The 18,125-nt window shown below is 35.2% G+C and overlaps 1 protein-coding gene and 1 non-coding gene across 2 annotated transcripts; one reads left to right on the top strand and one right to left on the bottom strand.

Moving 5' to 3' along the window:
- Nucleotides 1-5,178: 5,178 nt before the first annotated feature.
- On the bottom strand, nt 5,179-7,113 carry LOC142639505 (uncharacterized). The gene has a single exon (XM_075813668.1). The coding sequence runs from the start codon at nt 7,111-7,113 to the stop codon at nt 5,179-5,181; it is 1,935 nt and encodes a 644-aa protein (XP_075669783.1).
- Nucleotides 6,626-6,734, top strand: LOC142641871 (small nucleolar RNA R71). The gene has a single exon (XR_012845544.1). It is a non-coding gene; the product is annotated as a small nucleolar RNA R71 (small nucleolar RNA).
- Nucleotides 7,114-18,125: the final 11,012 nt, after the last annotated feature.

Below are 18,125 nucleotides of genomic sequence, written 5' to 3'. Positions count from 1 at the left end.
AAATTTTTTACCTTAAATAGTAGAGATAAGTGAACCTTAGCTTCTCCAATGAATATTTCCGGTCATCTTTGCCGGAAAAATGAAAAGAATCCATTGTGTTGTGTTGAGAGAAAAAGAAAAGAATGGATGTGTTGAGAGAAAAAGAAAAGAAAAGAAAAGAAGAACACGGGCATAGAGAGAAAAGATGAGATATTTTGAATTGAGTGATAGGGAGTAAATGGGGTAGGTGGGGGGTCAGGTCATTACTTTTTAATTTTTTAAAAAGTAGACCTATAGCCGCATTTTTAAAAACTCGGCTATAGGTCCTACTGTGTTAGAAATATAATATTTTATTCTTCTACATATCTTAGCGTACTCTTTTTTGTTTTTTGTGTTACCTATAGCCGCGTTTTAGAAAACGCGGCTATAGGTCCTCCATTAAAAAAAATATATTTTAGTCCGCTCAAAGCGCATGCTGAATGTGTATTTGGCCTGTTACCTATAGCCGTGTTTCTAAAAACGCGGCTATAGCCCCAACTTTATAAAAAAAATTTATTGGGTTGTACATGCTATCAAGCTTAAAAGAAAAATTTGGCTGGACCTATGGCCGCGTTTTCAGAAACGCGGCTATAGGCCCTTAAAAAAACGTAGCTACACACATACAAACACGGCTATAGACCTTACCTAGAGCTCCGTTTTTTAAAACAGGGCTATAGGTTATGTCTAAAGCTGCGTTTTATAAAAAACGCGGCTAGAGGTTAGGTCTATTGCCGCGTTTCGTAGAAACGCAGCTATAGGTTTGGTCTATAGCCGCGTTTCTTTGAAACGCGGCTATAGGTCAAGTATAGCCGCGTTTTTTTTTAAACGCGGCTAAAAAACGCGGCTACAGCCCACGTTTTTTGTAGTGAGGTTGTTGATTGACAGAATTACTCAACAGGAACTAGAGCAGTAGATGACTGTTGTGAAATTTTAAAATACTCGCAAGTGTACGAACTGTACCGAAGTATAGTTTGACAAGAACGAGGTCGAACCCACAGAGACTTGAATGAACGTAGGAAAATTAATCAAATCTTAACAAAATTAATCCTAATCTAGTTTAATAAAAATTGGTTGTTTTGAAATTAAATAAACTAAGCAAATAGTTAAACTAAGCAAAAGATATAAAGCAATAAAAAGATGCAAACAATCAAGGGAAAGGATTTAAGGTTTTGGAATCCGCCTTGTAAATCATATCAGCATATATTTATGATCATTAATTTTTCCCAACTCACTACATGATAATCTAGAAATCAATCTTGCTATCATGGAAAATATTCTCATTAAAATCCTTATTTTAAAAATCAAAAGCATGTTCTTCTTCGCTTCTTAAGTATAAAATCAAATCATCAATTGTATCTATAGCCAAACAAATCACAAGACATATCCAATTCTAAAAATCAAATCATAAATTGTATCCATTGACAGACAAATCACAAGTGATATTCAATTTTATAATCAAGAATTAATTAACCAACCATTCAATTAATTAAGACAAATCCTAAATCATAAGAAAAACATGATTGAACTCATATCTAGAATCTCATCTCAGTCAATTGATATTAAGCAAGAACAATTTAAATCATTAAAGAACAACTATTGTGGAAAAAATCAAATCACATAAATATTATTGATAATCCTTAACAAGGTTTCATCCTCAACCCTAATTATAAATTTAGCTACTCATAGTAATTGAAAGAAAATACAAAAATAAAATACTAAACATTAAATTGGACAAATAAAATAAAACTAACTGTCATGGAAGAAAACCAAAGAAGTAGCCGCACTCTCTATGTTCAGCCCTTAGTCCTAGCACTGGCCTCCTTTGAATTTTGTCCTAAAGAGCCTTTAAATAGGTCAAGGAATGTTATTACAAGTTGAATTCCCGTTTGGAGAAAATTTCAGATTTTTAGGCTTCAATTAACCGACAATTTTGGCCCATTTAACGCCAGAATTAGGACTTTTGGTAAACAACAAAGTTGTAGCCCTTTAAGTTAATTTTTCAGCCCAACTTGAAACATCTTGATTAGACATCTGAGCCGAAAGTTATGCCAAAAATACTAACTGATGTGCAGTCTGGAATCCTAATCCGAATTGAACTTGGATTTGATGCAAATTTCCTTTGATTCCCTACTCCAATTGGACTTAAATTTAATTGGGTTGGTCTTCTTTAACTTCATCATAGCCCTTGTAAAAGTAAAGTCCTTTAGCTTTCTTCTTTGCACAAATCCACTTATTTAATTCCATTTTCCTACAAAAGATAAATTCACACAATAAGATTTAATTAAGCACAAAATTGATTATTCACCATTATTCCAAAACCAACTATAAAATGCATGAATTACCTCAAAATAAGTATGATAATGCTTTCTAACAATGATATAAATATGTAAAATTAGGCTATTATCAATGCACATCAAATACCCCCAAACCTACATTTTGCTAGTCCTCGAGCAAAACAGATAAAGAGTAAAACAAAACAAAGAAATAAAAAACAAAGAAAAAGAAAATACTAACTAATCCACTTTCGCTGGAAATTTCGATTGCATTTAGCGTATGCAACAAGCCTTTAAACCCCTAGCTTACACTAGTGGACGAGTTGTAGTCTCGTGAGGGTTTGCAGGGAATATACCCACAAAATTCTGAGAATGAATACTAAAATAAACAGAACAAAGAAAATCAAACATTTTTTTTTTCAATTGCCTTTTGCAAAGAGGATTAGTTCAAGTTCAAAAATACTACAAATGCTAAAGAAATTTCTCATGCCATCAAAACTCAATGTGAGTGAAAAGTGGTAGCCAACCCAAACATACTCTTAGTTTTAGAATAAACTTGACTCGAATCTCCATTTGAAAGTATGCTTCAACTCAAATCTTTCCGGTGTTATCACTCAACAAATGAAATCACTCTGAAATGGGGTGTAACACTCTCAAAAACATATGTGAGCAGAATAATGTAAGCAAAATCAAATACCTCACATATAAATCACATGAAAAACGCTTAATCAAGAAAGAACAAGTAGTCTCATGAAAGGATGCCAAAAATATTTTTACCACACCTTTTTCTTCTCAGTCATATCAATATCTGAACTATACAATCTTCAAGATCAAATAAGGACTTTATTATGACGTAATGTAGGGTAAAAGCAAAGGGAATGAAATAAAAATGGGTGAAGATAAATATAAGAAGTGTTTTCAAGATAGTTGGAATGTCAACACTTTTTGGAATTTCCATTCAACATTTTTTTTCAACTCTTCTTTTTCAAAGTAGTACTCCTTCCTTACATCTCACTTCTCAAAATTTGATGAGAACCCTTTTTATTTTCTTCTTTTTGACACTTTTTCTCTTCTTTTTTTTTTCCTTGTTCTTGAATTTTTTTTTCTTTTGACTTCTTTTTTTTCTTCCTTGTTTAAATTCTCACACAAACCACCATATTGAAACAAACTGATCAAATTCTATCTTGAAACACTATGGATAAGGGCTTTAAGAAAGAAAGGCTAATTAAAAGGCTCAACGGGGTGACTAGCGATAATGTATCAAGAAAGAAAAAGAAAAACACATATATGGCTCAAAGTACACAAAAATGGTCTAATCTCATCTCTCAAAGACTAGTATAGTTCATTCAACATCAATGACTTCAAAAGATTCAAGTGTGGCATAAAATTATATTTTTTTTCTTGGCCAAAAGAAAGAACAATGAGACTACAACAAGGGAAACATGTTATGCACTTCCAAATGAACTTAAAGATTAGAAACAATAAATAGCCCTAAAAAAAATAATGATTGGCTCAAAACTCACAAGGGTTACAGTCTCCACATTGTTATCATCAAGATTTTCTAATCATTTTTATCCTTCAACAACAAGTTGTGTCTGAGTGGCTACGTGCATGTGCAATGAATTGAGCATGAAAGCACTAAAATTATTTAAGCAGGAGTAGTATAACAAACTCAAAACATAGATCTCAAGCTAGGTAAAAGATTTTTTTTTTTTTTAAAACAACTAAACAAAACAAAACAAAAAAATAGAAATCTATATACATCCCCCCCAAACCTAAACCAAACATTGTCCTCAATGTTAAAAATGATACTCTCAAATATATGTCTTGAATGAAAAGAGAGCAAAAAAAATTAATAGGCAACATGAGAACCAAGTAGAAACAAGTAAGGTCAAGAGAAGGAGGAGACATACCTTGATCGAGCTGATTGTTATAAATTTTAATTTCTGTCAAATATCAGCTAGAACAGAAGAGAATAAAACTAAACAAGAAAATAAACACAAATATTAATCTAAAAATAGAAAATAAACAAGCAAAAGATTTTTTTTTTTTTTTTTTGCAAAAAAAATTCAACACAACTAGAGATCAATCCTGATAAACAGGACCATCCAACCCTCAACAACACCATGGAGATAAATAATGCATATTATGAATGGACTAGTCCAATGAGATTGTAACTTACCTGGATCAAAAACATGTTGGGAAGCTTTTGTAGTGTCTTCCAAGTGAATTCTTTGCATAACCATAGAAGAACTAATACTCTTAATATCAGCAATTTTCCGACCTTTAGGTTCCTTGTGTTCTTGAGGTATACTTATGAAGTGGTGTTCCCAAAAGTTATCCAACTTTGGTGGTTCTACAATAGATGGGAGTGGGGATGAAGAAAGTGGAAAAGGGACCACTTTTGGCTGCCAGTTATCAGTACTTAAGAGAGGAACAGAATCCAACAATGCATTGACTTGCTCAATTGATTTTTCAATATCCGAATTGCAATAAAAAAGGGTTAAGCAATCCTTTAGGGGATCCTCACAGCTTGATTGTATAAGATTATCATGGACTAGGTTCCCAATCATGTTAACCTCCCATATATTCTCATTATCTAGTACTTGCTTACTTGTGTCAAAGATATTAAGCTCAACAGTCATATTTCCAAAAGAAATCTTCATCACACCACTTCGACAATTGATCAAAGCATTGGATGTGGCTAAGAAAGGGCGACCCGAAATGACATGGATTTGTGTATTGGCATTTAGAGCAGGCTCAGTGTCTAACACAATAAAATCAACAGGAAAATAGAATGCATCCACCTTAATCAGCACATCCTCAACAATACCTCTAGGGATTTTCACAGGTCTATCAGCTAATTGAAGTGTCATGGTTGTTGGTTTTAACTCCCCAAACCTAGCTGTAAATAAATTGAATATGGCATTAAGTTTACACTTGCCCCCAAATCTAGCAAAGCTCGCTCAATGAGACGATCCCCAATCTTGCATGAAATTGTAGGAGATCCTGGGTCCTTACATTTCATTGGATATTTATTCTGAATAATTGAACTGACTTGCTCTGTCAAAAATGCCTTTTTAGGGACATTTGGCTTTCTCTTCATTGTCACAAGATCTTTTAGAAACTTGGCATAAGCAGGAACTTGCTGAATTGCATCAAGAAATGGAATGTTTATTTGCACTTGCTTAAAAACCTCTAAAATGTCTCCAAATTGTGCACTTTTCTGTGGACTGATTAACTTTTGAAGAAATGGAGCTTTAGGAACAAACCTCTTATCAAGGGGAGAACTAAGATCCTGAATTGGAATGGAGGGTGGGTTGTCCTTCTTTCCTCCATGATCATCATGTGAACTATAAGTTCCTTTTTCCTTTAACACAATATTTTCATCATTCTCTACTTCTGGCATTTTCACTTGATTATCAACTTGCTTACTAGACCTAAGGGTAGTAATCGACTGAACATGTTCTTGTCCATGAGTAGAACTAGAAGAACCATTAATGGCATACTGCCCTTTTGGTTTAGGTATAAGTTGACTAGGAAACTTTCCTTTTTCCCTCTCTCCAACTTGGGTTGCTAACTGGCCAACTTGATTTTCCAACTTTGAAATAGCTTGAGTATTCAAATGGGTGGAACTTTTCATCTCTTCAATGGCTTGACTAGTTGATTTCATGAAAGTTTTGAGAGACTCCTCCAAAGATGATTGTTGTCTTGGTGGTGCTACAAACTGAGGTGTTGATTGAGGAATGGGAGATAATGCTTGAGTAGGTGGACGAAATTGACTTTGTTGATGCACTTGTTGTCCACCTACATTTGTGGGAGGCTGATTTTGCCTCCATGAGAAATTAGGATGGTTCCTCCAATTTGGATTGTATGTCTCCGAAAATGGACTAGCAAATGGTTTTCCATAATTATTCAGTGAATTTGCTTGCTCAGTATAAAAATCAGGGTACCCAACTGCAGAGGGACACATTTGTGTTGTATGCATAGGACTTGCACAAATAGAGCATGTTTCACTTTGAACTTGATTGACAGAATTCATCCCTCTACCTAAAGCTAAAGCCTCAACCTTACGAGTGAGATTGTCCAACCTAGCTTTTATGTCTAAATCTTCACTAACTTCATACAATCCTCCTTTCTTAATTCCAAGGGCAGATCTCTCTTTACAGTTGGAAAAATCCCATTGTTGTGAACTTTCAGAAAAATTCTCAAGAAATTTGTATGCCTCATCATCTACAAGACTCAAAAATCCACCACCATTCATGGACTCAATCATGCTACGATTTGCTTGAGTCAAATCATTATAAAAATATTGTACTAGTCTCCATGTTTCAAAACCATGATGGGGACACTTTAAGATCAAGTCCTTAAATCTCTCCCAACTCTCATAAAATTTCTCTTGTTCATCTTGATAAAAATCTGCAATTTCTCTCCTCAAAGCATTGGTCTTGGCCATTGGGAAAAATTTAGAAAGGAATTTTGTGACCAATAGTTCCCATGAAGTGATAGATCCAGGTGACAAAGAATTAAGCCATGCTTTTGCCTTATCCTTCAAGGAAAAAGGGAATAAACGCAAGCGAACAGAGTCATCGGTGAGAGTGCGGAACTTACAAGTAGCACAAATCTCAAGAAAATCCTTCACATGCATATAAGGATCTTCTCTATCCAATCCATGAAAAGTAGGCAGAAGATGGATTATCTGTGGCTTTAACTCAAAATGTGCAGCAGTGGTTGCAGGCAATACTATGCAAGATGGAGGGTTGGTGGTTATGGGTGAGAACAACTCCCTAAGAGTTTTTGAATCATCTCCTGTTTCTCCCATTGTGGATGAATAATCAAAACTAACAAGACGATTATCTTTATCACGTATCCAAGTTCTCATACACCATGCACAAAGAAATAAATATTTTATTTTAAATAAAATAAAATTTAACTACAACTAGTAGAAGAAAAAATTCAATTAAGACTTAATTTATTTTCCTAACCAAGTCCCCGGCAACGGCGCCAAAAACTACTTGTGAAATTTTAAAATACTCGCAAGTGTACGAACCGTACCGAAGTATAGTTTGACAAGAACGAGGTCGAACCCACAGGGACTTGAATGAACGTAGGAAAATTAATCAAATATTAACAAAATTAATCCTAATCTAGTTTAATAAAAATTGGTTGTTTTGAAATTAAATAAACTAAGCAAATAGTTAAACTAAGCAAAAGATATAAAGCAATAAAAAGATGCAAACAATCAAGGGAAAGGAATTAAGGTTTTGGAATCTGTCTTGTAAATCATATCAGCATATATTTATGATCATTAATTTTTCCCAATTCACTACATGATAATCTAGAAATCAATCTTGCTATCATGGAAAATATTCTCATTAAAATCCTTATTTTAAAAATCAAAAGCATGTTCTTCTTCGCTTCTTAAGTATAAAATCAAATCATCAATTGTATCTATAGCCAAACAAATCACAAGATATATCCAATTCTAAAAATCAAATCATAAATTGTATCCATTGATAGATAAATCACAAGCGATATCCAATTTTATAATCAAAAATTAATAAACCAAGCATTCAATTAATTAAGACAAATCCTAAATCATAAGAAAAACATGATTGAACTCATATCTAGAATCTCATCTCAGTCAATTGATATGAAGCAAGAACAATTTAAATCATTAAAGAACAACTATTGTGGAAAAAATCAAATCACATAAATATTATTGATAATCCTTAACAAGGTTTCATCCTCAACCCTAATTATAAATTTAGCTACTCATAATAATTAAAATAAAACATAAGAATAAAATACTAAACATTAAACTAGACAAATAAAATAAAACTAACTGTCATGGAAGAAAACCAAAGAAGTAGCCGCACTCTCTATGTTCAGCCCTTAGTCCTAGCACTGGCCTCCTTTGAATTTTGCCCTAAAGAGCCTTTAAATAGGTCAAGGAATCCTATTACAAGTTGAATTCCCATTTGGAGAAAATTCCAGATTTTTAGGCTTCACTTAACCGACAATTGTTTCCCATTTAACGCCAGAATTAGGACTTTTGGTAAACAACAAATTTGTAGCCCTTTAAGTTAACTTTCCATCCCAACTTGAATCATCTTGATTGAACATCTGAGCTGAAAGTTATGCCAAAAATACTAACTGATGTGCAGTCTGGAATCCTAATCCGAATTGAACTTGGATTTGATGCAAATTTCCTTTGATTCCCTACTCCAATTGGACTTAAATTTAATTGGGTTGGTCTTCTTTAACTTCATCATAGCCCTTGTAAAAGTAAAGTCCTTTAGCTTTCTTCTTTGCACAAATCCACTTATTTAATTCCATTCTCCTACAAAAGATAAATTCACACAATAAGATTTAATTAAGCACAAAATTGATTATTCACCATTATTCCAAAACCAACTATAAAATGCATGAATTACCTCAAAATAAGTATGATAATGCTTTCTAACAATGATATAAATATGTAAAATTAAGCTATTATCAATGTACATCAATGACCGAGTCTTGGGCGATTTGGAACGTGAGAAATAAATCCTACTTTGAGAAAATCCAATGGCACGTGGAAAATATTCTTAGGGAGGCTACTGGTTTTTTAGTGGAGTATCAGAGACTGAATGCAGCAAAATTATAGGTGCTGGTTTCGAGTTTCTGTTCTTTGCTCTGCTATCTGAAGGCTGTTGTTATTTCTTTTTCTGGTTTCGACATGTATTGGTCTTACTATAATTATTTTGTGGCCTTCCTGCACTGCCCAAGATGCTCATGGCCAAGCTTGTAATACAATAGTTTTACGTCAATAAAATTTCTATTAATTATCTCAAAAAAAAGGTATGCAAATGTGTACATTTTTAGGGAAATTGTGTATCTTGAATGTATAGAATTGCATACATTCTTTGAAGAATATGTTAAATCAACATAATTGTTTATATTATTTGAAAATTGGGTATGTTGAAAATAAAGAATTGTGTACACTCTTTGAAAAAAGCTTTTTACCTTTAATATACATAATTGCGTTCATTTTTAGAAAAATGTGTAGGTGGAATATACAAAAATGTATGCATTCTTCAAAAAATTGTGTACATTGAATGTTCAAATTTTTTTTGAATCGCTGAAAAAAATGTACACTAAATGTACAAAATTATGTACTTTCTTCTAAAAAATTTGAACATTGAATTTGAAAAATTTTGTTCATTCTTTGAAAAATGTGAATTTCAATTCTACATAATTGGGTACAGTCATTGAGAAGTTGTGTACCTCATATCAAAATAATTGTGTGCATTCTTTGAAAATTGTGTATGTTAAATATACAGAATTGTGTTTATAGTTTGAAAATTTGAGAACATTGAATGTACAAATTTCTGTACAATCTTTGAAAAATTATGTGCTTTGAATGTACACAATTTTGAACATACTTTGAAATTTTTTTTGTTGAATGTACAAAACTATGTACATTCTTTGAAAAATGTGTATATTGGATGTACATAATTGAGTACATTTTTCAAAAAATTGAGAACGTTAAGTATACAAAATTGTATACGCTCTATGAAAAATGAGAACCTTGAATGTACTAAATTAAATATAATTTTTTAAAAATTATGTATGTTAAATATACAAAATAGTGCATATTTTTTGAAAAATTGCGAATGTTCAACGTACAAAATTAAAAATTGCAAATGTTCAATGTACATAGTTTGAAAAATTGACTATCAGGGGTGGTTGGTCTAGTGGTCATGGGCTCACTCCTAAGGGTTTGGAAGGTGGAGGTCCTAGGTTCAAATCCTCAAAGGGAAGCGCTTGGAAAATAACTTCATACTCTTGGCTCATGCTCAATAACTCCCTCGATGGGACTAGGTGCACAACTATTGCTCTTCCAGATCTTTGCTCCCGCAGGCCTGGACCCAATGGGTAGAGTGCTACTATGGTCATGCCCAGGTGGAAGACGCCAACTCAGGTCGCCCCCTTTTACCCATTTTTTTGTTAACGAAAAAAAAAAGTTTGAAAAACTGAAAAGTTGTGTACAAAATTGAAAAATTGTGAGAGTTCAATAAACATAGTTTGAAAAATTGTGAATGGTCAATTTTTTATGTTGAATGTACTGATCTTGAGCAAGAAATGAAATTGCCTTCTATATTTGAAAGATTCAAAGTGCAATCCTTTGTGTGGGTCTCTCTTGATGTTCCAGCCACACATCTTGAGATGTCTACAAAACTAATTACATCACGTGAATGACATGTGAGAAAATAAGGGGAAAACGAATGTAGTTGTACACTTGTGCTCTGAGCGATACTAGCCTTGTGCTCTCTGGACTGAATGTCTAATATGCATGGCTCCCAATGCTTATCTCTATAGCCTTGTACTTAATTTAAGGTCATGCATGATTTGGGTCCATGGGGCATGACTGATACCCTAAACCTATCAGATTGAGTGACCTCTATTCCGTCATAAGTTTTAACATACTCAGAGCCCCACAAACTCAGAGGCCTTGTCTTGCAAGATTGTCTTGTTGGTAGCATGAGCTATTTCCTATGTATGTGTGGGATAAATGGATGGAAGCGGAAGAAAGATATTTATGCATTGTGTGGACTTTTTATTATAGGCAAGTGGGAAAATGTTGGCATTTTGGCTAATGGGAAGGCCCAAATTGGCACCTATATAAGGAACATATTAGGAATAAAAACCCTGGCCTTAGGGTTTCACACTACACAATATATATGATAGGCCAAGAATGTATTAACCCCTTAGGTAAATTAACCAATTAATTAGCCAAGTAAATTAATTAAGTCAAATTAACATGCAATACGTGTAGTAACAAAAACAAATCACCAACTAAGTTAGATGCAGCAGAAAATAAATTTGATATAGGTGATTTGTTTACGAATGAGGAAAACTACCCAGGCAAAACTCCACCGGGTGAATTTAAGGTCACCACTCTCGAGAATCCACTATTATCAAAACAAGCGGTTACAAGTAAATGAATCCCAGTACCATATGCCAACCTACAGTTGAACCCTTATCCCAATACATAATTGGACTTGTAATGTAGTGACAATTTCTCCTTTCAATGCACGACTCTAGGTACGTGACTAACCAATCGATGTACGGATCCCAATAAGTGACTAACACACCAACTTGAGAAAAATGTTGGCTGCAAAGTTCTTCAATTCATCCCCATGATGAAGATCCAGAAGCTTCTTGGTTACAAAACCCTTGGCGTAAAAATGCAGTAGCGTTTTCAATAGAAAGATGAACTAGGGTAAATTGTCTTCGATCACAATATGAGTGAATAGTCACTTTGCATCAAGTTGCATCACCTTTGACGGCCTTTAAAATAATCCTTATATATGTCTAAGGTTGTGAGAAAAGAAACCCTACACAAATAATTTGGATATGCGTAAAAAACAGATATGAAAATATGAATTTCGTAATTCTCGATAGATACAGCTTCTGTCGATAGCTGTCGAGAATAACATATTAAATCTCGATAGATACTTCTGTCGAGAGCTCTATCGAGCTTTAATGAACAACACTTCTTCACTTGATTTTTGGACAGATTTGCATGGCTTCAATACTTGGACTTGAACTCTTGTTCCTTGAAGTATTAAACACATCCTATACATACACAATTATAAGTAAAGTGTGTTTTGTCAAAGGATTAACCAATTCTATATTACATATGTTCTTAACATGTTCCACATATGTCCTAATAATATATGTGCAATATATTGATAGCCACAAAAACAAGTGAATCAGTGAGTTAGTGATAAATCTACAATGAAACACATAACTATCTCATAAAGCTCTTAGTTGAGTTAAAATAGATTGATCCCGGTTAATTAATTCAATTACCCAAGTTGATTAATTATGTCAAATTACATGCAAATCATGGAGGTATCGACAAATCACCAAATAACTAATATGCAATGAAAAATAAATTGGTACGGTGATTTGTTTACAAATAGGGAAAACCTCTCGCAAGACAAAAACTCCACTGGGTAAATTTCAGGTCACTACTCGTGAGAATTCACTAGAAATAATCAAGCAGTTACAGGTATGAGGAATCTCACCATTGAACTTGATCTTGTAGTAGACTTCTTTCCTTTGTTGCACAAATCTCCAAACTGTGACTAGCTCCTTTGCATGGATCCCAGTACATGACTAACTCTAGCAACTTGATTGATTGTTGTTAGCTGCATAATTCTTTACTTCATAAACGATAAAGATCAGGAAGCACTTGGTTACAAAACACTAAGGCGCATAAATGCAGTTGCTTTTCATAGAGTGTATAAGTTCTAGGTCTCTGTTTCTGTGTATGATGACTTTAAAATAAGTCTTATATATGACTACGGTTGTAAAAAGAGAAACCCTAATCATTCAAGTCATCATGGGCCAAATTTTAGATCTAAGATTACTAAAATCGTAGATATCAATAGATCGAGCTTGTGTTGAGCTTCTCCATTCGATAGCAGCATCTATCGAGCTAATGTTGAAGTTTAATGAAACAACTTTTCTGCACTTGTTTCTTGGATTAACCTTGTCTTTAATGATACCACTTGAAATGTTTGAACAACATACTACATGATATATTAAACCCAATTTAGATCTACCAAATTACAAGTAAAAGTGCATTTTGTCAAAGGATTAGCCAATTACACAGAAAATATGACCTTAACTCTCTCCCTTGCCCCTTATGGTTTCATCATCTAGCCTCGACTATTGATTGACTATTGTTGATTACAAAATTCTTCACTTCATAAATGATGAACATTAGGAAGCACTTAGTTACAAAACCCTAAGGTGCACAAACACAGTAGCTTTCCATAGAGTGTATAAGTTTTAGGTCTCTGTTTCCGTGTATGATAACTTTTAAAATAAGTCTTATATATGAGTAGGGCTGTAAGAAGAGAAACCATAATCATTCAAGTCATCATGGGCCGAATTTTAGATCTGAGATTACTAAAATTGTTGATATTGATAGATCAAGCTTGTGTCAAGCTTCCCATTAATTTTTTATAGCAGCATTTGTCGAGCTAGTTTTAAGGTTTAATGAAACAACTTTTCTTCACTTGTTTCTTGGATCAACCTTCATGTCTTTAATGATACCACTTGATATGTTTGAACAATATACTACTTGATACATTAAACCCAACTTAGATCTACCCAATTACAAGTAAAAGTGAATTTTGTCAAATAATTAGCCAATTACATAGAACCTAACATTCTCCCTTGCCCCCTGGGTTTCATCATCTAGCGCTGACTGTTGATTGATTGTTGTTGCTTGTAAAATTATTTACTTCATAAATGATGAAGATTAGGAAGTACTTGGTTACAAAACCCTAAGGCGCACAAACACAGTAGCTTCTCACAGAGTGTATAAGTTATAGGTCTCTATTTTCGTGTATGATGACTTTTAAAATAAGTCTTATATATGACTAGGGTTGTAGGAAGAGAAACTAATCATTCAAGTCATCATGGGCCGAATTTTATATCTAAGATTATTGAAATCGTAGATATCGATAGATCGAGCTTATGTCGAGCTTGTGTCGAGCTTCTCCATTAATCTTTGATAGTAGCACCTGTCGAGCTAGTGTCGAGGTTTAATGAAACAACTTTTCTTCACTTGTTTCTTGGATCAACCTTCATGTCTTTAATGATACCACTTGATATGTTTGAACAACATACTCCTTGATACATTAAACCCAACTTAGATTTATCCAATTTTGTCAAAGGATTAGCCAATTACATAGAAACAATATGACCCTAACACTCTTCCTTGCCCCCTAGGGTTTCATCATCTAGCCCTGACTGTTGATTGATTATTGTTGGTTGCAAAATTCTTCACTTCATAAACAATGAAGATCAGGAAGCACTTGGTAACAAAATCCTAAGGCGCACAAATGCAGTAGCTTCTCACTGAATGTATAAGTCCTAAGTCTTTGTTTCTGTGTATGATGACTTTTAAAATAAGCCTTATAAATGACTAGGGTTGTAAGAAGAACTTGATAGAGGAGAGAAGGGTTGTAAGAAGAACTTGAGAGAGGAGAGAAATTTCTTACTATGATTAAGGATTTGAGAAGCAACCGAGCAGCAGCAGTAACAACACGCCAACACTAGATCAGCAGATCTAATCAGAGGAAAAGAATAGGCACAGCAGCAGTAGCAACAGTGATGGAGATGTTGACGAGGTTGAGTGGAGGAAAAGTGAGGTTAGGGTAAAAATTTGGGAATTGTAATTTAGGTTCAGTCCATATTTATTTTTTTAATTTGTAGTTTTTAGTTTGTCGTTTTTTTTTTATTTTTTTTTTTTTTTTTAATTAGGGGGGAGGGGGGCAATGGCCCCCTCCTGCCCTACTGTAGGTCCGTCCTTGGAAAGGACCTCCTTCTAGGTGCAAGTCCATGGACTCCCAATTAAGTATATGACCATTGTAGCAATCGAAAAAATATGTGGAGTCATGGGAGAGGTTATCAGTCAATCGGAGCCGAAGTATGAAAGATTACCCAATCTTTGTTATTGGTGTGGCCACCTCACACATGACGATCATGACTGTGAGCTTTGGATCGAAAGTGAAGGGACCCTTAAGAGTGATCAGAGGGAGCTCAGGCCTAGCCTGCGAGCACAACCATTTATGGCTTCGAAAAAACATACGGTTTCTGTGCCAGGTTTTTACTCAACCATGAAGGAAACTCACCTCGGCAAAGATGGAAACCCAATGGAGGAAGACAGACCAGTTCAGCCCCAACACTTAGTGCCGTCCACTGCACTGGAGAAAGAATCACAGGTTAATATCCATTACAAGCCGAGAGTTATTTTGCAATCAATGCGCAACGGTCATAGCGAAGTAAATCCCATTAAAGTTGCAATCCCGAATATCACGCAAGCAAATAATTCCGTGGTTAATGACTTTCCAAAAGAGTCCAATAATGTAGAGGAGTCTAATAATGCTGAAACGGTGCTATTTGAGGAAGCTTACATGTCTGAGGTGTCAGGAAAGGAAACACAACATGATGAGGAGGCTTAGTCACGTGAAAGAATTAATTGCGGGAGTTCAATTCAGGGGACTAACTTAAAAATTCCCCACTTACTTGCTAGGGCTTCAACGCATGCAAGACGTGTCCTCCCTTCTTGGACACGCAGGTGTAGGCCGACCACTCAAAATCAGAAAAAATCAATAACAAAAATCATATGGAAGAAAAGAGAGCACGTGGATTCAAGTGACTGTGTGGATTTTCATTCAAAGCACATTCAAATTTCACAAAATGTTGAGGCAACATCAATTATATTGGCGGAGGCTGATCATCAACTCCGCTAGGAGCAATGGGTTGTCTATGATAGGCCAAAAACGTATTGACCCCTTGTGATGGATTAAGTTGATTAATTAGCTAAGTTTAATTAATAAATAAATTTAACATGCAAACGCATAGAAGCACAAACAAATCACCAATAAACTAAAGTGCGGCGGAAAATAAATTTGACATGCTGATTTGTTTACGAATGGGGAAAACCTCCAAGGCAAAATCCCCACCGGGTGATTTTAAGGTCACCATTCCCGAGAATCCACTATTATCAAAACAAGCGGTTACAAGTAAAGGAATCCTAATACCTTATACCAACCTACAGTTGAACCCTTACCCCAATACCCAATTGGACTTGTGCTGTAGTGACAATCTCTCCTTTTCAATGCACGGCTCCCAGTGCGTGACTAATCAATTGCGTGGATCCCAGTACACGACTTCAATCACCAACTTGAGAAGGATGTTGGCTGCAAAGTTCTTCAGTTCATCCACACGATGAAGATCAAGAAGATGCTGGTTACAAAACCCTATGGTGCACAAACACAGAAGCTTCTTCACAATAGAGATGAACTAGGGCAGACTTTGTCTTCGGTCACAAATTGCTTGAACAGAATTTTCTCAATGCTTGTGCAACTTGTGTTTTCTTTGATGGCCCTTAAAATAATCTTTTTATATGTCTAGGGTTATGAGAAAAGAAGGTCCAAAGACATATCCACGGATTGGAAGAAAACATATAAGAATTTCTGCTTTTCTTAAACCTCGACAGATAGCATCTATCGAGAAGCTGTCGAGCTGCGGGGCTGGAACAGCTTCTTAAGCTTAATAGATGCTAGCTGTCGAGCATTAATGATAAACACTTCTTCAGCTTGTTTCTTGGATAGATTTGCATGGCTTTAACACTTGATCTTAAAACCTTGTTTCTTGAAGTATTAGAAACATCCTAGATCTACCCAAATACAAGTAAAGTGCATTTTGTCAAAGGATTAGCCAATTACATAAAATAATGACATATGTTCCTAACAAGTGAAACACATATGTCCTAACAATCTCCCCCTTTGGAAATCCGTGATAAAACCACAACAAACAAATGAACATATGAGAGAAGTCATAAAACACTCAACTCATGCTCACTTGTTGAATACAATAAAATCTATCCTAACATAAACTCTTGAAAAACTTTGTAAGAAGAGAGTTCATGACAAGTAGACTTTGACAAACTGTATTTCTGAAACACTTTAAACGAAACACATCAAGGCATCTTTGTGTGAAGCAGAAATAATAGATTGCATACAAATAATAAGAAGCATGTGCATAGAGAGAGAAAAGAAACAACACGTGTAAGAGTAGGTGAAAGAAACATACATCAACATATAAAGATAATAAGTACAATGTATGTAAACAAAATGGTCACAAGACCTAAGGTACAAGAACAATGTATCTCTAAAAGAAAGAAAAGAAAGATACAAAAAATTCTCACTACATCCCTCAAGATATCAACACTCCCCCTACCAAAATGGTCCTATACTAACTCTCCCCTTAAGAATGACTACTTTCATAGCAAAACTACTCCCCCTTTTTGTCACGAGTGACAAAGAGTAAGAGTGCCAAGTAGACATCTCATCAGTAGAGCTAGCATCTCCATCATCATCATCATCCTCAGCCTCAGAAGTAGAACCCACTGGAGGAGGTGGAGTAGAAGCCTCAAGAGCAAAGCCACCCATGACCGCTTGCCACCGTGCAATACGACCGACACGAACGTTCACCTGATACAGCTCAGTAGAGAGTGTATCAAGGTGAGCATCCATGCCCTAAAGTTGCGCCATGATGTCTCCGAGAGTCACATCACCCATAGAAGAGGAAGGAGTGGATGTGGATGGAGCAGATTGGGATGGAGTCGAACGAGTGGGAGGAGCTGCTGACCCAGTCTGTCGCGACCGAAATTGCACCTCACTACGTTTAACAGTAGTAGCGTCTATGGCACGCATGAAAGAAAAAGGGTCGGACGCTGAAAAGGGAACAGAAAAGTGGCGTAAGATCCTCATGATAGCGGATGGAAATATGAGCTTATCACAGGACGCCGAATCCTGATGAACATCTAATATAGAAAGAATGAAATGAGAAGGGAAATCTATAGTGAGATGCTTAAGAAGGGACAACAAAAATCGAGCACAAGGCTCGGTGATAGAGTTATAGTGAGAGATAGGATGGAGTACAAAGGTCATAAACATGTTAAAAAACCGAGGGCCTTTTGTAAAGCTCAAAGAGTAAGTGAACTGGCAATCACCCCACTCGGAGGGACGCTCACAAAACGCAGATTTGAGCTCATCCTTGGACACGGTCCTCAGACGCTCACAACTGGGATAGTCAGGAAAGTCTACCCTTGGGACACGGAGCACATCGGATACCAACTCCGGTGTGACATCAATGCATGTACCTCGAATGCGAGTGATAAAATGAGGTATTGAACGATCAAATCCTTGCATGTTGGAGTAAAACTCCTGAATTAGCACGGATGGACATCTGACCGGG

This window comes from Castanea sativa, chromosome 6 (assembly GCF_040712315.1).
Source record: "Castanea sativa cultivar Marrone di Chiusa Pesio chromosome 6, ASM4071231v1".
NCBI classification, from domain to species: domain Eukaryota; kingdom Viridiplantae; phylum Streptophyta; class Magnoliopsida; order Fagales; family Fagaceae; genus Castanea; species Castanea sativa.
This window is presented reverse-complemented; position numbering and strand designations above follow the sequence as displayed.

Bases quoted from the DNA above. Each gene is read 5' to 3' on its own strand.
- LOC142639505 (XM_075813668.1), bottom strand. From the start codon at position 7,113: ATGGGAGAAACAGGAGATGATTCAAAAACTCTTAGGGAGTTGTTCTCA.